General features: G+C 38.3%; 1 protein-coding gene across 4 annotated transcripts in view; it reads left to right on the forward strand.

Moving 5' to 3' along the window:
- LOC5566057 (protein kinase C-binding protein NELL2) overlaps window positions 1–27,549 on the forward strand; it is a 323,579-nt gene that overhangs the window by 185,060 nt on the left and 110,970 nt on the right. For all 4 annotated transcript variants that reach the window (XM_021853475.1, XM_021853477.1, XM_021853478.1 and 1 more), the window contains exon 2: window positions 6,274–6,396. In XM_021853475.1, coding sequence (XP_021709167.1) covers window positions 6,274–6,396 — 123 coding nt within the window. The remainder of the gene's footprint in view (window positions 1–6,273; window positions 6,397–27,549) is intronic.

Here is a 27,549-nt window from a genome sequence, read left to right on the forward strand (position 1 = left end):
CCAAAGCGAATCAGTCCAAAAGATTCGTCACAATTAATTCGAAACAAACACAAAAACTCATTGGTCTCAACAAAAGAACCTCAGCACCTACACCGGTCTAATAACTGGACACTGCCCCAGCAGATACCATTTAAAAAAGATCGGAGCCATCCAAAACCCAAATTGCCGTTTCTGTAGTGAAACGTGCGAAACCTCTCAATACCTTCTCTGCTCCTGCAGTGCACATATACAACGAAGATCCAAAATATTTGGCAAGCCCTTTTTGGAGCCGGCCGATATTTGGAACGCATCTTCCTGGGAAGTGGACGGCTTTATCAGGCTGATCGTACCAGATTGGGGGATTCACAATGCTGCAACTTAGGACTTTTGCCCATCAATGGCAGATGGCTAAAAGTTCAGTCACCGCGCAAAGTATTCCGGTGGCGTTCTCGCCACTGAGTGTCTTTGTAAAAGCAAAAGGGTATATCACAATAGTTCTAAAAAATGGACGCAGTGATATCACACCCGACAGAAGGAGGAAAGGGAGTCGCATCTTCAAAAAGTTTGGGAACCACCGATATACACCATTCTAAAGTTGTTTTGCGAATCTTGTAGATTTCACCATGCACGTATTTTATGGCAATATGTGTGTAATATAGAATGTCCTTTCGATTGCTTATTGTTCTTTCTAGTTCAACCTCCTGTTACTGAAAATTGCTCTTACACTTTTTTAAACTGCGTCACCTTTCAAGAAAACATTAATTCAGGGAAATGGCATTCGGAAAAGGGTTATTCGAAATAAAACAACATTCATTTGAATGCCATTTCCCAGAATGACTGTTTTCCCGAAAAATGATGCAGTTCAAAGAGGTGTCAGAATGAAGGCTTTTCTGATAGGCCGGCGAACTAGAAAGAACGATAAGCAATAAAAAGAAGGAGATACCCAAGTAACTAGTAAGCATGATAATGCGGCATTATAACAGCATTATATGCGCATATAGGGTAGTCACGTGATGCCTGACAGCTTTACATAGCTTCAAATATACACTCCCGTGCATAAGTTTGGGTTCACCCCCTAAAAAACATGCAAAAGTGTTCTGTCCATATCTCTGTGATTACACGTCCAATTGAAACTCTCTAAGTCGCATTCGAAAGGGAAAGTTATTCTTACTTCGTATGTATTTTTCCAAAAACATTGTTTGAACTTTGTATACTAAATTTTCACTTAAAAATGTGACATTTTTCAAAAAAACACACTGAAAAATTATATCTAATTTCCTCAGCATTGGGTCGACCAAAATTTTAAATCAAAATGTCATTAGAATCGTAATCTTATATTCTTTGAAGAGACCCCACGAAATTTTTGTGGAAAAATCTGAAAAGTATTCAAAATCAATGAAACAGTCAGTCAAGTCATCGTGCAAAAGTTTGGGTTCACCTGAACTTACTTAAATCTGTAAAATCTCAAACCAATCATGTACGCGTCATTATTTGCGCTCAAAAAAGCTTTAAACTATTAAAATCGGTTGAAAAATGGCAGAGATATTGACAAAAAAGATGTGCGTGCGGCTCAGGTGAACCCAAACTTTTGCACGATTTGCATCATACTGAGGGGTGAACCCAAACTTTCGCACGATGACTTGACTGACTGATTCATTGATTTTAAATACTTTCCAGATTTTTTCGCCAAAATTTTGTGGGGTCTTTTCAAAGAATATAAGATTACGATTCTAATGTCACTTTGATTTAAAATTTTGGTCGACCCAATGCTGAGGAAATAAAATATGATTTTTCAGTGTGTTTTTTGAAAAATGTCACAACTTTAAGTAAAAATGTTGTATACAAAGTTCAAACAATGTTTTTGGAAAAATACATACGAAGTAAGAATAACCCTTTGCCTTTCGAATGCGGCTTAAAGAGTTTCAATTTGACGTGTCATCACTGATATATGGACAGAACACTTTTGTATGTTTTTGAGGGAGTGAACCCAAACTTTTGCACGGGAGTGTATAACCGTGCTTTTCTGCACCACTAATGCCAATATATTTGACCATGTGAAAATCGTCAGTTGTTGTCACCAGATTTTCTGGACGATTTTTTTTGTGCTTTTGCGTACGCAGCTGGTACATGAGGTGAATCAATAAATGAAAAAAGGTATCTCTAATAACGAGTTAAAATAAGATGAAATGATTCAGAGTACTTGTATACCAAAGAAACCAATTTAAACCAGTGATCCTCAGCCCTGTTTTTTCAACCATTTTTATTCCTAATAGTGGATAGTTTTTGTAATGGTTTTGTTTGATGCTCCTTATAACTTTGGGAGTAGAACAGCTTCCCGAAGAAAAAATATGCGGAACTTATCAGATTTAAGAGATACAGACAGCACGTGCGGCCCGCGGGCCGCACTTTGGCGACCACGGATTTAAACCATCACATTTCCTCGTCATAAAATCTGCGATTTATGTTTTACTCCCTCTTGCCACGCCATGCAAACACTAAGCACGTGGTATATCTATCAAAACAGAGGATAGCGTTGAAACATGCCCTATATACAAATATAGAGCCAATATAACGCTGCGCTAATCTAATTCCGGAATGCATCAGGCTTAGAAGTAATAATGTTGCAGTAATAGAATTTCTATACTGTGAAAGGACTTTTATAGGGCGTGTCTGCATTTGTAGTGCTATAATAATGCCTATATGCATTTATGATGCTGATTTGGGGCTTATTATGCTAATTTGGGGCTTACTAATTTATTTTGGAATTCCCATAGAGAGACCTTCGTAAATTCCTGCAAGTACCGTAACATTGACTAGACTTTTGGATAATTTATTCAATACATAATTTAAAAATGCAAATTGTGCAAGCCTTATATATCTAAAACAAATATTTGCACCCGTAGCTCGTGACTTTGTAGTGCATTTTGTTGTCTGGAAGTTTCAAGCATATTTTAAAAAATATATTAAGTATGCGATATTTTTTGTTTGGCTGCTAAGGGGTAACGTTGATCTCTCATGTAAGCAATGATCGACTTACATCATTTGTAGAACTTTCTTCTCCTTCTTCTTTTTCTTCTTCTTTTTCTTCTTCTTCTTCTTTTTCTTCTTCTTCTTCTTCTTCTTCATCATCTTCTTCTTCTTCTTCTTCTTCTTGGCATTAACGTTCTCACTGGAACAGAGCCTGCTTCTCAGCTTAGTGTTCTTATGAGCACTTCCACAATTATTAAATGAGAGCTTTATTTTCTAAAGCATGAACAAAAATCAGTTTTCACAAAAACCTTATTTTTTATAAGATCATGAATATATTTGTTTTGAAAAAAAAATCATCGATAAATGTTGATTAGAGCTTCTTTCTAGGAAGGGCATTCTGATCCATGTTACCCCCTGATCAATGTGACCCCGTTTTACTCGGAATTTCTACAGCAAGGGAACTTGTCAAAGATTCCACCAAGTATACAATTAACAATTTCTATAATAATACCTCCTGAAATTTCTTATATACAACTTGTCAAGAAATAATATCAGGTATTCTATATTGTACTGTTTTCTCTAGATATTAGACCTGGAATCTCTTTAGCGATTGTTCAATTCTTCCGAAGATTAATAATGATTTCCTTCTAAAATACTCTTTGAAGAACCTACAGCTTGCTTTAGACTGCATTTTGAAGTTTCCTTTGAGCAAAGATGGTTCAGGCTTAGAGAACCTTTGAGAAAGATCACACAGATTCCTAGATTATTTCCTGGGTCACTGGAACGTCAAAAACATTCTCGTATTCTTGAGAACCGAGAGAATCCCTTCACAAACCTCAGAGCTTTAAAGTATAGTAATAGCAGTGATTATTTAGTTCCCATTTCACCATCTGAAACGTGACAGAAATTATAACCACACACCACACGTTTTCTTCATTCTCTTGATTGCTCTTGCAAATGGACAAGATCAATAGAATTCCAAATTAGCCGCACCGTTGAAAACGGATCGTCAATTGGACAACTTAACAACCTCAAACTGCAGTTACCTGTCTTGCATTCGACTGTTCCATATTCAATTTGACCAAACTTCCCATCCAAATTCGCGCGGTTCGGCAGCCAGCGATGACAATTCACACACAAGACACCACGCCGACCGTGTGGGCTTGAAAACGACCAAAACCTGGAAGCCGGCTGCGATTTTCGTCAGAAACGCCGAAACAATAACCATTTTAATTTATTTGCATTGTCAATTTCGCGCTGGTGGCGGCAGCGGTGACTTTAGATTTCGTTTCGCTGTCATTTTTTTTTCGTTGGTGCCACTCGTTCCCACAACAAGCAGAAATGCCGCAGGACGCGCGTTATGCGGCGTGAAAAGTACATGTGTAAAAAGTAATTTATTACATGTCTTCGGGCTAACTTCAGGCTGGGATTGCAGCTAGTATAAGGAGGTGAGGGTAGTTTGCAATTTTTCACGGCACCGGTTTTCAGTTTACATGATGCACGATATAGAGCGACGTTACATTTTTTCTCGATGCCGTTGGTGCTATGGTGGCGCCTAGAAGACATGAGAATCGTCAGCTTGAAATTACCTTCAGCCTTTTGGCCCAAAGTCCTTGCTTGTTTTACTCTTTGAAATTGTGTGAAAGGGTATTTGAATCATACTCGACTGCAATGCGAATAAGCCATTCTTTTCTCTATGGTTCTTCCACGAACTTGTATGGAAATTCCTATTGAGATTCTACCTTGAAATTCTCTAGAAATTCTTCAGATATTCTTTTTGGAATTCATGCACGGATTGATTTCTTTAGGAATTTATCCTGAGTTTCATACACAAATTTCTATAGGGATTCAATGAGGCGATCCACCATGATATTATTCATCAACTACTCCAGTTAAAACAGAAATTCCTTCAAGTATTTCTGAAAAAAGAAATCTATAGCTAATACTCAAGCATCCCTGAAGAAGGATACCAGTAGTATTGTATTTAGAGTTTCACCTAGAGCATTCTGTTTCTGTACAGTAATCGCTATGGGATTCTTCCAAAGATTCCCGCAAAGATTCTCCAAAGCATTGTCCCAAAAATACCGAGTATTATGTGGCACAGGCAAGCGATCTACTTTAAAGTTGGCCGATAGGCACCGATTTCCAAGAATTGCGCCTGAAGCCACAACCAAAGCTTGAAGAGTAGTGAAGGTCTGTTGAGATGCTGTCTTCACTTCCAATTGCGAAGGCATGTATTTAAAATTTGTTGAACATCAAGATTTCTATTAGAATATTTGACTCTCAGTAATAAAAAATAATATGAATGGAATGATGGCTAAAATATATTATCGATCCCATAACCTCAATCACATCAAACATAAAACCTCGATTCAACGCCCACGTTGAAGAGTCGCTACCATGTCAATAAAACAACCATTTTAACTATTTGCTTAGCCATCTTCATAATCGTAAACTGTAGCCATATCACATTACTGCATAGCAGCCTAATTCCGATGTCGATTTTAAGGCCCCTTATTTCACGATACTCATTATGCATGGATGGGAAACCACGCGATCCACAACCGTTGCTGTTCCCAATTGACGCATCATGTTCCACAAAAGTCAGCCTCCCACGCGCAGAGTCATTTTCACACCAAATTAACGATCGCGGTTGTTGTTTTGCCAACAAGACTAAAGTGCCACCACGCTCGATCATTTCGCCCGTCTCGAGAACGGCTCTGGCACGCGTGGAAATGCCATTTTCACAGCCCGTAAATCTTGATGCGCTTGTCAGTACGCTGACAGGTCCATCATGTTCGGCGGCTTTAGAGGCGGCGGCAGCCGATTGTTGTTCGAGAAGAAAAAGTGCCGAATTTGATCGCGATACATCTTGGGACTGGCACGGTGTGTCGGAAACCGTTATGCACGAAAATAATTGATCATCAATTAATCTCCCACTAAAGTGCCCGAAACTGCATATTTGTCACATTCGACATTTTTGACAATTTCGAGTTAATACCGGGGAGAGTCATCAAATGATAAATACTTTCGATCAACTCGTTAAAATCTGTGTCGTGTACTAGACGCTAGAATACCTTATCTTTGTAGTGATGGGTGCAGAATTGATGGGCGTTTTTTCGTTAATAACGGTTCCAGACACACTGTGGTCGGCATAATGTGATATCTGATATCGGGATAATGGAAATTCCAAACGATACATTTTTATTGGATTAGGGGAAGTGTTTCAACGTCGAATGAAATTGATAAACTGCGTCATTTTACCGAAGTTCTTCGAATTGATTCGATCTCCACTAACGATTTTTTTCTTCTTTCTCTTGACAGGTGGCGCATTGGACCCTGGCATCGACCTTCTCGACGCGCTAAGTTTACACACAAATTTATCCCAATATCAAGGGGTTACAGTCACACAAGAGTATCAACATCAAAGGGTATTTCATTTGTCAGGTTAGAATCAATTTATTACTGCAATCACACTTATTACTTACTGTATGCATAGTTGAGCAATGCTTGCCACAATGAATACGTCTGACGGTGCAGAAACGTTGATACAATCGGTAGACGGCGCTAAGAATAGAACAAATTTATGATATTGTCACTTACATTGGAGCACTCCCAAGAGTTAGATAGAAACCGCTTTGGAAATAGTTGTTCAGCCAAACGAGAGAGTCGTCAATTCCGTAATTAGCCTTTCCCATATTCTTCTCGATACGTTTCTCGCCCGCCGTTGGCGCTGCCTAATGACGAACGTACACATCAATTAGTCCCCGTGTAAATATATGTTAGGTTCGCTACGATGGCAGCCTTAGCCGCCTGTAGGAATAAAAGATAAATGACGACTAATGGGTAAACAAATCATAACAAGCGGAATACTACTGCACGGAAAGTATCTCACCATCCTGGTCCAGAGATCTATGCAATCACTAGCGGTACTCAAGAGAGCTCCATGACGGACAACTCCAGGATCAAAATTCATCAACAGCTTTAACACATTGCCTGGCATGTATGCTGTCAATTTCTCAATCCAAAAACCGCAGCCGCCAAACACGCGCGTAAGCCTAAGAAGCTATCTTCTTCTACATTACGTCCCAACTGGGACAGAGCGTGCTCATCAGCTTGGTGTTCTAAGAGCACTTTCACAGTTAATAACTCAGAGCTTTCTCTGCCACAGTTGCCATTTTCGCATGGTATATCGTGTGGCAGTTACGATCCTGAACCAACCAGGAATCGAACCCAGACACCTTCAGCATGGGTTTGCTTTGTAGACACGGACTTTACCACTAGGCTAAGTAAGGCCCCGTAAGCTATCCCATTTGACAAATTATTTGCGTCGCTCCCTGCCGTTTATGTCCACAGGGACCTACAAAACGGCTCATTCATCATTCCGATGGGGAACATTTTCACACATTGTCTAGTCCAAATCGCGCCAACTTTCCCCCCCAACCCAACATATTGACGCGCTTTTGCTTGAAGGTCACATTCGACCTGCTGTTGCCGACTTCCGGCTTGCGCGATTCCCGTTTGGGGATGATGATGCGTGGCAAGTGATTGACATTTGGCCGAGCTGTCGGGATTTTTAGTTAACGCTTCGGTTCAGGACACGGTCTAGACGAGGGCCTCATCGTCTAGACCGCGTTTGTTTATTATCGCATCAGACAGGAGTGGCCGCTGAATGTGGCCTATTGGGGATGAATTGAAGTCGGTAAAGGCTCGTGCATTCATTTTCGGACCTTTTTGAGATGACGTGAACCACGAAAGAAAGTTTCAAGGTATTGTTTAATTTATCTGTATATTAAATGCATTTTTTTTCTTTTCTGTGTAACTCATTAAAAATATTGGGAGAGACTCATGATGTATTCCCTGAATGAGTTTCTGGGGGGATTTCTTGATGCTTCAAGTATTTTTGTAGCAATCCCTGGATGCATTTCTCATAGAGGATATTCTTCATGAGTCCAATTGCTTTCACAATAACACAAATTCACAACAAATTAATTATTTATTTCTTGATAGAAGGACAAACTCCAAGAAAAAATGGGTGAAAATCTAAGGGATCTTAAAAAATCCTGGAGGAGTCCCAGAAGAGCTTTTTAGATTGATCTCTGCTGGAATTCTGTGAGAAACTCCTTAAGTAAAGTCTTTAACGAATCATTGTGTAAACTCGATAACGATAACTAAGCGCAATAACGTAAGTGGATACCGAAATTGAAACTATGCTTGTACTATTCTTCAACATGTACAGGTGGTACTAGTACCCAGCACAAGATGTCTGCACTTTCAGATAAATTAGATTAAATTCAGAACAAACTAAAACATGTTCTATGTGGTTGTTTTACCCAAAATATTGGCTACCAAAGCCTGTTATTCGAGATGATTTAGTGTCGTGTGGTGACTACACATAAAACATGACGCCTACATACCTAGGTAGCGCGGGGAATCATTGAACCGAAACCCAACCGAATGTTGTTCCCACACGTGGCACAAAAAATGTTTATCAAGCGTCCGTAGCATAGCAACGACCACCAACCCAACGTCCTTCCATTTGGACACCTGGGCACTTCGGTGCAAGCAGGGTTAGTTAGGCTGACACGTTTTTTCGTGAACTCCCCTTTGCTGGGTACCTTCTTTTCACAAACACCCTACACAGAACTAGTTTCGTGTCGATTCGAGTACTAAGAGCGAAGGATACACTTTGAATGCTATAATATGTTTAGTGCATCATAAAGCACACATAATTATAAATATTCATTCCTCGCCAACCGAGAAATGACTTATGGCTTGCCAAACTGGAACAGACTGCACCCGTTGAGAGGGCTCTTTTCGGGTCATAATCCATATCGCCACCTTTAAATCGAAATATGAAATCATACGTCCAGCAGACTTGCTGAAAGCTTACATCACCACCGAAATGGGAGCCTTTCGGAAAGCGATCTGCAACATTGGCAGTGGGCATCGTAAATCACAGTGGCAATTTCCGCTCTGCCGCATGGTTATTGAGGTCGCGCACTTATGTTGGGTTTGTCATTTTCCATTACACGTATGTTTAATGACTGGAAAAGTTCAAATCAAATTGCTTATAGCTAAATTTCATCACATTCTACAAAGTTTTATTTATTACTAGTTCGTTTGAGGCTCAATCGCGTTTAACGCTTTACGGAGCCGAAATTCATTATTTGTATGTTAAGTATTCATTGACTTTTCAGTACCAACATTAGTAGGGTGATGTGCTAGTATCCATCGTGTTAAGCTTTGATCAGTGAGAACCTGCAATTTTCCCAGTATTGAATGATGCTGATACAAACCGATGCCAAACAATTGTTTTCCAAAACGGCTTTCGCAATAAGATTTCGCTGAATCTTAATCGTTGTTTTGGAAATAATGCCATGAAATCGCATTCTCAATACGTCGTATCGTTTTAATTTTTGTCGCTATCAGTTTTTAGATTTTTCTCACAACTTACGGCTCACTGTAATATAGTAGTGTACGATTTTTGGTGCGATAGCACGTTGTATTAAAATTTCTCAATTTCATTTTTTCGATAGCACGTTGTATTAAAATTTCCCAACTTCATTTTCATTTTCCACCGAGTGAGTGCGGTGGGAATATATCAACGCTATAAAATGTTTCACTAGATTATATAGATCTACGGGCATCTCCCTCTATCCCTTCAGTATGATAAAATGTATTAATTTCCTTTAAAGTTAATTGTTCGCCATCAAAATTCAGCTCAAACATATAAACACAATTGCTTTTGACCGAACAATCATGACAGCTGCTCACAGTGCATCATCAAAAACAACACAATCAAAAGAACCGTATTCTACACCGAGTATCGCGCACAAACTTTTTTATTCAGTACGACGGATTGAACTTTGTTTACATTCTCAATTATACGCGATCGGTGAGAAAATTTCATAAAATTTCGTGAATTATAGAAGTTTTGTGGCGTGTAATTGGAATGAAATCAAAGGTTTGCATAATGAAAATAAGTGCCCGACGAAGTAAGTCACACAGGGGGGCGGGAAGAAACTTGTATCGTTAAGTGGTGTGGCTCTGTCGATCGCTAAGCATTTCTCTCAAATCGTGTTCGTCCATGCGATTTCGGTGAAAAAATCCATCCACATTGGATTTTTTCACCGATTGAATTGAACTGAAGTTATTTATCGGAATACAGTAGTTTTATTACATTTTTGGTGTACAACCATAGCAGCTTTCACAAAATTACACTTGGAAAATGAATCAATGTTGCAGGTAAGTTTGAATATCCGCCGTAGTGGAACATTTAAAGTTTAATACGACGAGTAATAGCGCTTACGACGAAGTAGAACAAAACCCTACAAGGTAGAGCCTTCATACTCATTGTAACTCGACGACTATTTTTGAAGAATTTACAAGGCAAGGATTGTGTTCTCTGCAGCTCATCCGTAGCAGCTCGTCTAACGTATCATGGCTTTCCCGGCTATGATGCACACGGCCTCTATAGAAACCTTTCGGTATGCGCTTGCTACTCTTAAACACATGATCCCATACGTGGTTTCCAACAACTTTAGATTTCTGCTCGTATGGATAGCGCCACGCCTGACAGAAGCATGCATTTGATGGCAATTACAGCAGAGCTGTTAGACATCAGTCTATTTTACAGATATATTCAACGTGGCTAGCGAAGCTGAGATTGTCATCGATCATTACCCTAAAATGCCTAAAGGATCGCTTGGGCTTTATGGTGCAATTACCTACCGAGATAAGCGCCCGTTGCTCGGTCTTGCGGTTGTTGACCACCACCTTGTTAGTTTCCTAAATCCCTAGACCACTAGGGTGATGTCGTTGGTGAAGCCAACAATCTTGACACCTGTCAGACGGTGCAGTTCCGATTCGCATTCCATAACATCGGGCCCAGGATTGAACCTTGAGGTACTCCCGCGGTATTTCGGACGCTTTTCCGCATTTCCTCTGTATCATGCAGTACAATCCTACCAACGGAATAGCTTTCTAGAAGCTTGCATAACTGCACCAGTACCTCGGTGCAAACTGAATCCAAACTGTTTGTTGTACAGGTCATCCGCACATTCCGTGTCCGGCCTGTTGAGGATTAACCCCTCCAGCAACTTTCCTGTCGTATCTAAAAGAAAAATAGATCTATACGCCGACGGGTCTATTAGTTTACCCGTCTTTGGTAGTAGCACTCATTTCTGTCGATTCTGCTCCGTTGCATTGCGGTTTCGAACATGTCCGGCTCCGCATTGACTGCTGCTTTTTGGGCAATATTCGGGATACCCTCGGCGGTATAGACTTCTGCCAGCTCTTCGCTCGTCACTCTCGCCACTTTTTCTACTTCATCAGCCGCATACAGCGCCAGGAGCCTTGGGCATGTGGGGTGGTGATGGAAGAGTCATCATCATCGATTATCGATCGCAGCAATTCGGGCGACCTCACTTGGGGCGCCCGCAAAGAAACTCTAGGAATAATAGAAAGTAAACAAAGTTCCAGTTGGGTCCCGAATGCCATTTGGCCGAATGCCGTTTGACCGAAAATGAAAACACTAGTGACCAATGCATTTGTAATAAATTTCAAAGTTAATTTTTGAAGAACAGCTTATTTTCAAAGAAATTCTCAATCACGAAGTTTTTCACATTGCGTTTGTAGTAAACTTTTGACAGTGACTAAAACGGTTTACGACTTAATCGCCCTTCCGCAGGATCGCTTTGGTTCGATCCCTCAAGAATCGTAAGTGAGTGTACACCGACTCATTCGGTTTACTACTTCACGCAACAAAAGTGCAGAGTTCAAAAAGAACAGCCTTTTGTCGAAAGAAGGAAAAACCTTCTATGAAAACATAAGCAAATGTAATGCAAATAATCGTTGTATCAGTATAACAACAAAGAACTGTCGATGATATAAAGAATGTAAAATTCCCAATTGATATATAAGCGAAATTATTGCCAATAGTAATGAAACCAGTAGAACTCGAAAGAATAACCTAAACATCGGTAAAGAAGGAAAAAAAATTATGAAATAATGTAAAATAACCTCAAACTTTAGCACATCGTTGGTAATAAAGAGACGAACCAATCATCAGCATAGAGTCTTCGTTCTGAATTAACAAGTCAATTTTATCATACTCAACAAACATGACGTCCCATTCCACCACAGTTATTGGGCCGCTCTTCTGAATCCTATATAACAGCGTTGTAGCTATTAGATTAGTTTTTGTTCATAATTCGGCCAAACGACCCATTCTGCCAAATGGCGTTCAGCCAAACGGCATTCAGCCAAATGGCCGGACACCTATTTTTCTATCAAAACTCATCAATGAAAATATTCAAATGATTATTTGTTCTGTCAGCTTCCCGCTGACGAGATTTCTGAGACGGAAATAACAAATTTGCCAAAAATGTAATCAATTCAATTCAACACACCTCAAAATGTGACTGATTTTGAGCTGACTTATGGAAAAGTTGCTGAAGAGAATGCTGACAATAGTCACACTGTCAAGAGATGTTTGCAGCGTTGTATAAACTTTTCCAGAAAGATTTTAACAAGTCTGTCGGTATGAGCAGCGCATAAATGTAAACAGACAAGCACGTAATTTGTCTGCTGATGTCCGAGAAAATTACAAAAGAAACGCGGCATTGGTTTAGACTGCCGAGAGTACGTAAGTTTCTTTATAATAAATTCCGAAAAACGTGCTATTTTAATGAAACTGGCTAGTTTATTTAAGGTGAAGATGAATCGAAGCCAAAGTTCGAATTTTCAAGAGCACGGATCTGGAGAACCAAATATCCGTTTAAGCTGAAAACTTAATCGATTGGTCACTAGCTGGTGGTGACCAATCGATTATGTTTTCAGCTCAAACGGATGTTTGGTTCTCCAGATCCGTGCTCTTGAAAATTCGAACTTTGGCTTCGATTCATCTTCACCTTAAGCAATTGGATGGCACATATTTCGTTGCATGGTGACCAATTTCGCTGCCAGTGTCAGTTTTCGATTGCTGAGTTTTTGATTTTGAAAGGTATTTTCTGAATTATTAAATGTTGCTCAAAATTGAATTTGAATGAAAACTGATAGTGTTTGAATGAATCAAAAATCAATTACGTTGACTGACAGAAATCATCAAAGTGCTGATTTTGTCGAAATTGGTTTGATAATATCTGGGTTACTGGGGATAATATAAGGGAGTATTATAAAGTACTGATCAATTTACCCTAGCAATACCGTACATACTCATATCAGCAATTGAGCCAAAATTATCACCGCTATCAATAGAAAACCTTTAGCTCAAAGGCCATCCGACCTACAATCGATAGACGGCGACGATAATTTCGTCGCAAAATCGCACTTCCAACAGCAAAGAAAGGCAGTATGATTGCCAAGTTTGAACTGCGGCATATCGTACGGAAGCTCAAGGGTGGAAAAACTCCTTCTTCGTAACATATGTGTATACGCTGAAGCTGACGTATTCGCCATCGGCAGTACTATAAACAACCCGCAGTCCCCTTTCCAGCTGGTCCCTCCCTGTTCCATGCTCGCTCCCATGCATATGGCGAGGAACCAAGTACACCATCCAGCAATGAATGTTTGCTGTTTAAAATTAATGTCCTAGGTCAGTGTTTATTATCGCGTACCAAGGAGTCATCCACCGTATGTACAAGTGCAATCTATACAGGGTGGATATGTGTGTACACAGGGCGAAGCTTATGCTATACGTATTTGTAGAATGTCTGTTGTTGTTGGTTGATACAAACTCACGACCGGCAGTAGAGGATGACTGGAAAACCTAAAAAAGTGTATCTATGGGTTCTACATTCGTTTTGCCGGGTTTCCTAGATGTAAGATATCCAAATAGAGTTATTCCTTACGATGGAAGATAATGGAAGTTTTATTTCTTTTTATGTTATCGGAATTTTCCTTCGTTTTAAGAGCAGTGGATTTTTTTATTTATTTATTTTTTTTTTCAAATGTGTTCAGGTGTCAACAGCATTCAAGGATAAGTAAAAGAAAACTATAATTTCAACAGAATTCTGTACAACCGTATCATAATCTAAGCTGAAGTGAATTACAAAACCCGATACATTACATGATTTGGCGGTCGTAAGGATAAAGGAACACCAGATTGTCTAGCGTTGCTTTCATCAAATATTCAACAAGCGCTTGTGGACAAGGAGCAACTGGCTCCAGTTACTCTGGATATTGAAGACTTTTTAGAAATATTCTGCTTAGTAGTGGATAACCTGAAATTACTTTTATGAGCCTTCCGCAAAGCTTATGTCTAAGCCCCAAGTTTTATATTTTTATGTTAAAGATATTGACAACTGTTTTGAAGAACCATGCACGCTCAGACAACTTGCAGATGATTCTAGGGTCTCTGTGAGTAGCCCACTAGCGGATATCTAATTATGACGAAATTTCCTTGTAATCTACCCACTTGTGCTAAAAATACATGTGCCGCAAAAAGAGTCAACTGGTTGTGTTTTCAAGGAAATAAAATCCAGCCCAACTTAAGCTTAGGATTAACACTTCGAATCTTGACAATTAAAAACAATTCGGAAAATACCAAAAAATGTCTCTAACAACAGCGCCAACATCTGTTTAATTTATTAGTGTTAATGAACAGCCATATACCAGTAAAATTACTCATAAATAACCTAAAGGAACAGAACTAGTTCAGAAGCGGTAGTCAATAGACCACAAACCCCGTCTTAGGGGTTAAAATCAAAAGGATGTAAGTGACAAAAATCTAGTTGTGAAGTATTCCAGCATTTTTTCATTCCATATGAGAGCCAGGACAACAAGCCAATTTTCTTCGTCACCGTTTCCCAAACTTGGATTTCACGACGCACAACATCTCGTCACCTCGCTTTTTGTAGTACATACGCAGCGAGGCGCTGACAGGATGAGAGGATGCGAATTCCATGTTGGGGAACGAGGTTATTATGGTAATTTTCCTGTTGGTTGGAAAAATCACCTAAAAATACCTTTTGGTACACTTAACTAAAAACCGACCAAAATGTCAATTACACTCCTTTGCGTTCGGGCCCCTCACATGTGCAGCCTCACCTCAACTAGACGACCGTGGTAAATCAAAATCCAGAAGGTATCAATATCCGGATACTTTAGTGATATTCATCAATCAAAGGTAAAATTGAGTGTTGATTTGTTAATTTTAGATTAAACATTTTTACTATGAATATAACTGAATATAGTAGATTAGTTTCTTATCTAGTTACCATTGAAAAAGTATCAAAATGAAGAAAACAAATAAGCCTTTTCTTCGCGGTTCAAGTAATATTTGTGGTAGCATCGACTATCACTCTAACATCATTTAGAAGTGTTTTCAACATAATTGTTTCAAAAGTAGTAGTTCAAGAGTTTGGTGGCACCACATTGCAGAAAATATGCAGTTAACATCTGTTTAAAGAAGTGACAAGTTTCTGTCCGGTTTTAGTTACAAATGCTTTTGAATCCTTCCAAATTCGGTTGATTTCAAACATTGTATATGATTGGTTTTAATAATTGTAGCTGTCCGGATTTTGATTATAAAAAGTCTGGATCTATAGGTATGACTTGCTGCAGGTGTTTGGATTTGAGGACAAGACAACCCTCTTTATTTTAACCATTATTGAGGTTTTTATCAGAAAACTATCACCTTTACTAGCACCTGCCTTTACACTGTTCATTGGGTAAAATACTTCAATCAATTACTAAGAATCTTCATTAAAACATTTGTGCTTGCTTAAGTGTCCGATTTGATTCACCACGGTAATCGATGTAGATGATAATAAGCTTGTAAGCTATAGATAATAATAAGCTTGATTCACTTGAAAGTTGGGGCACATTTTACCAAGTTCGCTGAACTTTCGATGATGGGGACTACCAAATGAGAGGAGTTTCTTTGCAGAATGTTAAAACCAACGTTTCATTTTCAGGCGAAGACAAAACAAAATTTTCAAATCGATCAACCTACATCGATCGGAGTACGGTGGCAGATTGTCTGGATCGTTCCACCAAAGGTGACGTCTTGCGAATTTTGCAGGCAGTTTGTCCTAGATCAATTCCAAACAGTGAATCCAAAAATTCCAAGGATGTTGCAAATTTTCGCTGATGAATTTTCCGAACATTTAGTCTGCAATTCGTCGGATCTTAAAGAATCTAAAGAGCACACTCAGATTTTTTACGAGCTCGGCTGAGCGAATTTCGGGTTTTTTAATTTTAACCGAGACTCAGCTAACAAATTGTCCGGTTGCTAAGCAACGAAGCACGATTCACTGATACTCGATTTTTATTTCCTGAGATCCCAGGAAATTTGTTAGCCGACTACACGGCTGTGCAAATCTCAGTTAAAATTAGCCGAGATTCGGCATTCTAAACTAAGTGTGAGGATAGTGATGTCAGGCAGTCATACACATCCTGGCCAAAAAGTCCAAGACCTATGATCGTAACACGGTATAATATGCCCCCGTAAGAAAAATTGGGTATATCTCTATCAGACGCACTATCTCTAATGGAAAGGCACCATCAATAGGCTTATTATGTCATAAGTTATTTTAAAAAATACAAGGTTTTCTTCAAAAATTACTTAATTAATTGAAAATAACCTCTTTTTTACAATCATCAAAATCTCGAGCATCAAAGAGAGTCTGGACAATATGCCCCAGCATCAGTAAATATGTCCCCCAACAAACGGATAGTACGTCTCATGACATAAAGGGATTATATGCCCCAGGACTGTCAGTTGCTTATACACGCTAAAAAACTGCTAAAGAACTTGCTCGGGAATAGATGGCTTCATGAGTGGGGCATATTGCCCACAAATGAGATATTGTTGGAAAATGTATATTTCAGTTAATATCCACTATTTTTGGTCATTCTAACTAATGATACTTGTTCATTAGTTTTAGCGTCGACGTTTCACCATTGATTGCTTTGCTGTTGTTGCTATTTAACTCAAAAAGTTCTTAAACAAACTTTTGAAAATTATATCTAATTTTGACTTTTGATATTTTTGGCATCATCTCTGTTTTGCTGCGCATCGGCTGTCATCTTTTCATAGTGAAACAGTCTCATGAATAGTCAGAATTCCCAGTAATTTCAAATTTCATATTGAATCTGGTTAAATATCGAAGAGGGGCGTATTGCCCGGGTGGGGAGTCTAATACCGAGTTACCCTACACAAAGTATGTGTTTGGCCACTTTCTCTAATCGATTTTTCATTTTCTTTTCTCTTCCGCATTATGTGCCAACTGGGACAGAACCCGCTTTTCAACTAAATGTTCTCAGAGCATTTCCACATTCATTACCCTAGAGCTTCCTTTGCCATTTTTGCATTCGTATATCGTGATACTTTTTGCCCAAAGAAGTCAAGAAAATATTTATTATGAATAGATCCTGGATCCACCAGGATACCTTCAACATGATTTTGCTTTGTTGCCGCAAATATTACCGCTAGACGAAGGAAGGTCCCGGAATCCATTTTTCATATTGAAGATAATTTTCAGCACTACAAATTCTGCTTAAATAGAAAATTTGTCTACATGAGCTAATGATAAATGTTGCTTTAATTTTCGATAAAGTAGAAACTGTTCCTATATGGCTTTTAAATTGATAGTACATGTCAATTTTCAGTTTTAAATCAGTTTTTGAAACCCATGGCAAAACCTGAAAATTTATGTGTTCCAGATCAGAGTGCCTGATATCACTAAAGCGGTATGATACATAGCCTTTCCAATAAATATGGTAGTGTTCGGTTTGTACGAAATGGCAAGATGAAAAAGATTCTGTCTTAATCAAGCTAAGCATATGATTGACCAGCCAGAACATAAATTATATGAATTAATTCTACTGCTTTTCTTCAAGTGCCAATTACAACGCAATAGAGATCTTGCACTCATATTGCACATCCCATATTGAAACGTTTCTATGTTGCGGCTACTGCACGGCCACTAGTCGATAATTACCCTCCATATGAAACTCATACCCAAATTGCAAATTGCACCAACCAGCACACCCATAAATCGATTAAGCAATAAATCGTTTATGCAAAAATTGACACTGCTGCGCTGTCATATCTGGATGCAGTTTGCTCACTTTTTACGACCCATGCAAAGCACTACACAACTCACAGGACCGCCCCCCTCCTTCCCATCATCACTTATAACGAGCCCCCCCATTCCAAATACGGGGAAGCATCAATTTCATTAGCAGCACAAAGCACACCCGCAATTCGATAGACACAGTAAAAGGCAATTAAACGCGGTTCTACTTCTACACATGCTCACAGGCTCTTGCACATTTCCAATCACTTAACGGCAGTGATTCCCAACAGCGTGAGGGTTGTGCTTGTTTCGAATCTAATTTCTGATTCAAAATTTGGACTACCTACACTCCCGAGCATATCTCTGCGAATACAAGCCTACTTGAAGCTTTCTTTGGCATATTCGAAAGGCAATGAGCTAATCGTACTTCGTAGAGGTGAAGGGTGATCCAACATCTTGCACGGTAGTGTACTTCAAAGCTCTTCGTGCTACTAACGATGCATACTGAGAGCCACTGACAAATTTCATTACTAAATTTTCGTTCACATTGTAAAATGACCACCCTCCAGTTGGTTTCCCATTTCCCTGCTATCGCTTACGACAGCGTAAAACAATACACACCCCCTTCTGTGGGTGGGTGGCTGCTCATGGTTCATGTCCATCAGACAGTCAATCACCAAACCGACGGACAACCGCATCCCTTTTTTTTCAACGAGAGCAACACCAACAACGCCAACCATAGCAGACACGGCAAATTCTCATAAATCGATCAATGGAAATGCAATGACCTCTTTTCACTTCCACATCATCGGGTAAAGGCAACACCAAAATCAGGAAACATGTTTCAGCAGTCGTCTATCTGGCTGTGCGGTGGCTGCTACTTGTATCCCTACGTGATTCTATCCATGCCGTTTAACGGCAGGTTCGATGGCCACCCTAGGAATTTTTCATTGTGTTTAAGAATGGTCGGTTTCTGTAGATTAAGCTCCAACCAGATTCTTCTTCTTTTTCTTGGCATTATGTTCCCACTGGGACAGAGCCTGCTTCTCAACTTAGTGTTCCTCTGAGCACTTCGACAGTGGCTTTGCTTTGTAGCCGCGGACTCTAACCACTCGGCTAAGACATGACATGTTTTGATTTTGAATTTGATTTGAAGCGACCTGATGTATGTTCAATATTTGTCAATATGTCCTGATTTTCATTACCCAATATTTAACATAAATCAACAATATTTCTATCATTTCACTTGGAACTTAAGAGCTAAAATATTAACTAATAATTTGGTATTTTTCTCACCATTTTTCTTTATTTCTACCATAGCAAAGCCAGGGTAAAATTCTGTTGCTTCGAAATCTATCGTTCATTTGCTTTCAAAATCACGTGTTGATTTCTTTTGCAAATCAAATTTGTACAGAAGCAACACAATTAAAAGCTGACACTTTGTCAAATTTAAGGTGTGGCCCGCTTAGAATTGGAACAAACATCTTTGGTTCCTACAACGACTCTGATGGTACATTTTAGAAGCTGAACCGTCCATGTCATTTCTAAGCACTCCTAAGAAATTTAACATGGAATAAGAGAGAAGGGAAATAATTGCGCACACAAATTTGAAAAAATCGTCTCAATCAGGAATATTAATTGCAAAAGTGTTAGGTTTTTCATTAAATGTCGATTACTTTTTCAAATCGATGTAAGTAACTTTCATACGGTTTTGAGAAAACTTATTGAGAAGAATCACAACCTGTCTTTTAAAACTGTTTTAAAATGAATCACCTTTTAAACATTTTTTCGCCGTGTACATTTTGCATACAATCAGATCGCGTTAAAAAATTAAATAGTTTCTATTATTTTCAATAAAAATAATTATAACAAAATGATAAGCCGTTTCATACAGTTACTTACGACGTTTTTCTACCAGTGTAAAATCGGCTCAAGTAGTGTTTTGTTTTGATTAGTGGTTAAGTCACTTTGTCTCTCTATACAGCGGGGCGGCGAAAGTAGTGGTTAGGTTGCAAAAGTTGAAAATCTTACTTTCGTCGTTTCGTAAATCCGGAAATTAAACGTTTTAAAAGTGAAAAATGTAGTTGGGTAGGAGCGGAACATGTGGAATTTCGTCTGCGAAACACGTAGGATCAATAAAATAAGTTTACTCACTTTTCTGACTTGAGACTAGTTGAATAAGCTTTCGAGAAATACTGTGTGGCTCGTACTAAATAAGTACAAAGTAACTATTTTGACAGATCGCAAGCCACAAAAGAAGCACTGGGCAGCTACTGTGTACCGTCAGCTGTGGATTAAAACCAGGACAATTGATTCAAATCCAAACATTTTGGACTGCGATTTGCCCAAAAAGTTCAGTGCTGCCGAACCGTGCAACGGATTCGACTTCGGATAGTGATACCATGTCTGCAGACAACCAAATAGGGAACAACATTAGAGAAATGTGGCCAAATTCCGTATCATCAAGTTGTTTGATCAAGTGTTGAAGGAATTTAAAGTTTTTATGAAGCGAAAGCTAAGAGTATCGTCAAACATCGACGAACTGTAAACTAAATGGGATGAACTTGTCAAAAATATGGATGAAAATAGTGTGCGCAAATCAATTACCCGTATTCCGGGAAAAAACCGACAATTTCTTGTAAAAGGGAATGAAATTTGTTTTCTTATTTTTCCTCTGAAGCTTACAAGCAATGCAACATTTGAGTTAAAACAGAATTCATTTTTGTTGAATTATATCCAAATTATTCCAAATTGTGTATGTTCCAATCCTAAATGGGCCTCACCTTATGTCTGACTCGCAAAAATATTCCAAAAAAGGTGGAATTTGTTTCAATTCCTAGCAGACGGAAAAGTACTGCTTGTTATTATATAGTATTTTTTATGTTGTAGCAATAGTTTCTTGTCAAATGCTAGGGGAAGAGCACCAATTTTCGACCTATTCATATGATTTCAGCCTACTTTATACGGAAATCTTAAAATTGGCACAGATTTCTTGTTGGTCGAAAATTAGTGCTTTTCCCTTTTTTGTTCACATAACACATCAAACATTGCTTATTTTTTAAATACTTTGAAATATTTTGAACCTAACTATTTTTTTCAGCATGATACACACATTTTCTCATTCTTAATTATCTTAATATATAACCAGATATGTGAATTAAAGAGGATTTGCTGCTGGAAAAAAAGCATCGCCTATCTCGATGAATGAGAAACAACTTTTAGAAAATTGTCAAGAAAATATTTTTTTTGCAATTCCGTTGCAAATTAATCAACCTTTCATTGAGAAGTTGATCAACATAACGGCCTACTTTTCCTATCAAAAGAAGCAGTGCTGAAAAGTACTACTTTTCAGCACTCTTTTCGGTGCTGAAAAGTAGCACTTTTCAGTACTGTTTTGATAGGCGTCAACTGAATAACCGCGGCGTGTAAGTCGAGCTAAGTCGTTCTCACCTCGGGTGACATGAGGCGACTAATGTTAATCAAATGGGAGCGAGCCGACAATTGTCACTTCATTCGATTCGTCTCGCCTTGCACTGCACACAGCATATTTAAGCACAATTGCATCTGATTATTGGGTTTGTTCTACGTCTGGCGTTAAATGCTGGACGATCCGTTCCCACATCAGAATCGCCAGCCTGTGTCGGAGCCAGATCGCACAACGGATTTCCATTTGGTTTACAAGGCGAGTCACTTCACTCGAGTCGAGAATTGTCACTTCGCTATAGGAGACCGACAATTCTGACCTCAATTCGTTCGTAGAATAAACCCATCTATATCCGTTGTACGATCTGGTTCCGACACAGGCTGGCGATTCTGATGTGGGATCGAATCAGCCAGCATTTGAAGTCAGCTATGGACCGATGCATGAGTTTACTATTTGACGTTTGAGCGGTGCCGTGTTATTTATGTGGCCATGGGAACCAGTGAATTCGGCACCGCTCAAACGTCAAATTAGTGAACTCGTGCATCGGTCCATTGATGGGAGCGAGAAAATTTGTGACATTCATTAGTACTACTGTATCACAGCCTACGTGATTGAAAAATACTGAATTGAAACTAGGGATGGCTGTATGACCATGTGGGTTCTCTTGAAATGTTTGTTTGTGCTTTTTAAGTTCATCCAGCTGAAACGGCATTTTTCGAAATAGCAAAAAATGTTGTATGCAACTCGTTGCAAATCTCGATTTTTTCAGCACTCGTTGTATTTATCCAACTCGGCGAGCCTCGTTGGATAAATGTACAACTCGTGCTTAAAAAATCATCATTTTGCAACTAGTTGCATAAATAACTATTTATCGCAGTACGAAATGTGATTTGAAATGGAGCTCTCTGTAGAAGAAGTTTTAACGCATTCGGACATTTTTTTGTTTTTCTTAGGCGAATAAAGCTTGAAAGTTAAAACATGAAATGCAGTAGCGTTGTTTTTTTTTGCGTGTTAAAAAAATAAAAGTATAAACTCAAAGCTATAATTCTAGATTTCAAACATGAGAAGCAAATGGTATGGACCAGTGGTTTCCAACCTTTTTGAAGCTGCCCAGTAAACACAAACTCGTATACGACAGCGCATATGAGTACAAAAGTGGAGGCGATATCCCTAGTAGCACACATGTTATAATTGAGGCAGAATAACTCTTATATAACCAGATCTGGTCATAAAGGAGTTATTTTGCCTCAATTATAACATGTGTGCTACTCGGGATACGTACATGCGCCATTAAGTTGCATGCAATATGTACGTATATAGCCTCCACATTTGTACTATTATATCCTATTATATACGATCGTGTGTTCACTGGGTGCAGCCTCCTTTGAAGTTTGCTATCACGTGGACCCCTGAAATTTGATGTTCTTGGAATATTTTTTTTTGTTGTTTTGAAAAGTGCCAAAGCCCGCAAAAAGAATTGATAAATAGATACTTGGCAAGCACACCAAAAATCACGTCCATAATCCACCACAAATTATATAGCATTCTGCTGTAATTTTCTGGATAAGTCCACAAAGGCCAGGTATCTTCAATGTAAAAATGCCCCATGATAAAAAGCATTTAGCTGAAATTTAACAAAAAATCTTGCATATTCGGGATTGCAACAAAAATCGTTCAAAAAATTTTCAAAATCAGTGCTGTTAAATGTCATGAATGACACTTTGACAATTGAAGATTGCGAATAACTTTCACCCCCATTAAAATAGTCATCGGAAAAAGATTTTCTTGTGACCATTTTTGAATTACTATCGGCCATATTTTCTGATGCAATATTCAGCATGTGGGGTTTTCCAGAACGTGCCAAGACCTCATCGAAATATTTTCTGTTTCTCCAAATTATTGTCACTTAGCATTCACGAGCGAAATAAAGATATAGTAGTCGGGTTCAAAAAACGTATCACTTCTAGTACTGCACTCGGTTTCTTGGTACTACAGGGTATTACATTCAGTTACCAAGTTCGACTGATCGCATTTCATTTTTCGCTGTCTGAATTTTAATCATGTGCTATAATTTGTTTTGCCAACTGTAAGAGACATGGTGGACATAATTTCTTATTTTAAGTATCACCATTTTATTCAGATATGTTTATTTAAGATACATAAAAATAGGTCACACGAGGCCAACTATTTGCAGTGGGAAAAAATCGTTGAAAATTTCACCAGAAACTCTCTGAAAACGTTGTCAAATTCCTAAAGACTTCGCAGAAATCTACCAAGGATTTCAACTGCAAATACTCTTTAAAACTAATTAATTTTTTTTCTGATGGGTTGGCGAGGATTTGAGAATTCTTTGAACAGAAAAAAATGAAGAATTTCGAATTTCTTCAGTCCCACCAATAGTTCGTAAGAGGTTCTCGTCAGAAAGAGAGTGAAAGCTACAATTTAGTCAAAAACTTGTCAGTCATGTCTTATAGATACCTCAAGAATTGTTCTTAGTTTCAACTTACACAAAGTTATTTAGTTGCCGATGAGATACAATTAGATCAACACTTTTTTCATGGCTTCGCGGACCCCTTGAGAAGGCATCTTGCCCCCCTAGGGGTCCGCGGACCACCTGTTGGGAAACCCTGGATGGGCATATGAAAATCTATACAGTGCACTATGGGCCAGGGACGCAATCTGACGGGACAAAATTAATAATTCGGTAACGAAGCGTTTGCGGTATTTGGTGTCTTTGGCAAAGTTTTTTGTAGCAAAGAGGACCATCTACTGACAAAAACGGATAGTTCGTGTATCGTCCACATAGGTGGCGCCACAATCTAACTTTTTACTGTGACGTTCCAGAGACTTGGCATGTTCAGCAAAGTTGTTCATTTTAATAAAACAAACAACTCTCTCGAAAACGTCAAAATTCCATGGCCTACTGTTTTCGAGTTATTGGCAACATGATATCCATATTTCACCTGAAATGCTCCAAATGCCGATCATTGTGTTTATTTTGTCTTATATTCCGAACAACACGAATAAATCGTAAACAAATCAATAATTTTGCATATTATTTCAACCTTATTAGTCTCAAACTTATGATTCTTAAGGCAATTGAAGACATTGAACTTGAGCTTCCACTTATTACAATATTCTGCCTACACACGGTAGAAATGGACACTCTCTTATTCTCAGAAAATGTGAATATTTCATCAAAGCAATGCATCGGCCATATTTTCTGATGCAATATTCAGCATGTGGGGTTTTCCAGAACGTGCCAAGACCTCATCGAAATATTTTCTGTTTCTCCAAATTATTGTCACTTAGCATTCACGAGCGAAATAAAGATATAGTAGTCGGGTTCAAAAAACGTATCACTTCTAGTACTGCACTCGGTTTCTTGGTACTACAGGGTATTACATTCAGTTACCAAGTTCGACTGATCGCATTTCATTTTTCGCTGTCTGAATTTTAATCATGTGCTATAATTTGTTTTGCCAACTGTAAGAGACATGGTGGACATAATTTCTTATTTTAAGTATCACCATTTTATTCAGATATGTTTATTTAAGATACATAAAAATAGGTCACACGAGGCCAACTATTTGCAGTGGGAAAAAATCGTTGAAAATTTCGCCAGAAACTCTCTGAAAACGTTGTCAAATTCCTAAAGACTTCGCAGAAATCTACCAAGGATTTCAACTGCAAATACTCTTTAAAACTAATTAATTTTTTTTCTGATGGGTTGGCGAGGATTTGAGAATTCTTTGAACAGAAAAAAATGAAGAATTTCGAATTTCTTCAGTCCCACCAATAGTTCGTAAGAGGTTCTCGTCAGAAAGAGAGTGAAAGCTACAATTTAGTCAAAAACTTGTCAGTCATGTCTTATAGATACCTCAAGAATTGTTCTTAGTTTCAACTTACACAAAGTTATTTAGTTGCCGATGAGATACAATTAGATCAACACTTTTTTCATGGCTTCGCGGACCCCTTGAGAAGGCATCTTGCCCCCCTAGGGGTCCGCGGACCACCTGTTGGGAAACCCTGGATGGGCATATGAAAATCTATACAGTGCACTATGGGCCAGGGACGCAATCTGACGGGACAAAATTAATAATTCGGTAACGAAGCGTTTGCGGTATTTGGTGTCTTTGGCAAAGTTTTTTGTAGCAAAGAGGACCATCTACTGACAAAAACGGATAGTTCGTGTATCGTCCACATAGGTGGCGCCACAATCTAACTTTTTACTGTGACGTTCCAGAGACTTGGCATGTTCAGCAAAGTTGTTCATTTTAATAAAACAAACAACTCTCTCGAAAACGTCAAAATTCCATGGCCTACTGTTTTCGAGTTATTGGCAACATGATATCCATATTTCACCTGAAATGCTCCAAATGCCGATCATTGTGTTTATTTTGTCTTATATTCCGAACAACACGAATAAATCGTAAACAAATCAATAATTTTGCATATTATTTCAACCTTATTAGTCTCAAACTTATGATTCTTAAGGCAATTGAAGACATTGAACTTGAGCTTCCACTTATTACAATATTCTGCCTACACACGGTAGAAATGGACACTCTCTTATTCTCAGAAAATGTGAATATTTCATCAAAATCACTGTAAACATCTGTATCTGTTCGAGAGTATGAAAGTTTCTTCAATTGGTTGGCGTTAAGCCAGAGTGAACCAAGTGACATTTAAAATAAACAGACTACCGACATCCTTCGATGTTAGCAAATTCTTCAAGAATCCTTTATGGACGCTCGAAAACTAAAGTTTTGTTGGGTCATGACATTGAAGATCAGAAATATTTAAATATGCGTTCAATTAAAGTGGACCAAGTAAAAATCTTGAGTATCGGCTAGAATATACTGAATCAATAAGCGTGTTCAAGGATATTCCATACGGACAACATATAACTATCAAAAACTTCTATCGAATTCTGGAAACTACTAAAAAAAATGCAATAATCAATCATTTTGTGTCTTTTTACAACTCGGTTCACTCTGTCTCCACAGAAATTTCTGTGCACTTATCCAATATATGGTAAATGGCCTAAAATCAAAATCAGATGCATCAAATCATGTATGAATTGATGAATTTGATGGATGAGAAGAAGAATCATTCAAATCTTTACAAATCACATAGAATTTCTTGCATACTCTCTCTTATCGATTTTTGTTGATCATCCAAAGTAAATTTATTACATATATCTCGCAATTTAAAACATTCATCAAATCGGAATCTTAGTGAAATGGAGCTAAGATACTTTTGCATCTAATGACTGAATGATCTGTTTTTCACATGTTTTATACTTGGTCTGACTTGACGCCAAGCAATTGTCCTTGGAAATTCGACATTAAGTTTTTCTTAGTTTGAAATTAGAATAGAAGCAAGGCGGTCAAGGAATCTAATTTTCGAGCAAAGTAAGAACCTCAGAGAAGTTTTGAAATTCTGATTGACCAGGAGCGTTTTAATATCCGAACGATTGACACTTAATAATAATGTTATATTTACTAAATTCCACGAAAGTGTTTATTTAGCACCCATAATTTTTTTCCTGGCTTGTTTTCGATGGAATTTTGTATATGGATTTTTTTTACATTTAAAATAATTTTTATGGCCATAAATAAATTCAACATGTCGTTCATATGTAAAACTTGAAGACTAGCCGAGTGTAACTGAAACCATTTTATGATCTGAACATAAGTATTTGCCTAATATTTTCATCATGCCCTTAATGGCGATTTGGTTGAAATGTTTCGCTGAAATATGTCACAAAATAACAAGGAAATGGCAGTCAAGTGCAATTTAATTTCAACGTCTCCAATATAGTTCATACCGCAGGAGTAGTGATGGTTCTCTAGTTTGGGACCAGTTGAAAAAGCTCAGATAAATTTATTTGCGAAATTATTCATTTGAATACGATTTATTCGTGCTGTTCGGAATATGAGACAGAATTAACACAGTGTTCGGCATTTGAATCAAAATGTAGTTCCATACTTTTACGTAAAAACAGTACTAAAACTAATTAAATCAACATTATTATCGGTACACCCAATATCTAACAGTTAGACTTTGCGAAGAAATTTAAATTTACACAAACATCGACAGGGTGGCCACCGAACCGGGAAAAACGGGAAAAGCGGGAAAAAGACG

Source organism: Aedes aegypti, chromosome 3 (assembly GCF_002204515.2).
Source record: "Aedes aegypti strain LVP_AGWG chromosome 3, AaegL5.0 Primary Assembly, whole genome shotgun sequence".
In the NCBI taxonomy this organism is placed as follows: domain Eukaryota; kingdom Metazoa; phylum Arthropoda; class Insecta; order Diptera; family Culicidae; genus Aedes; species Aedes aegypti.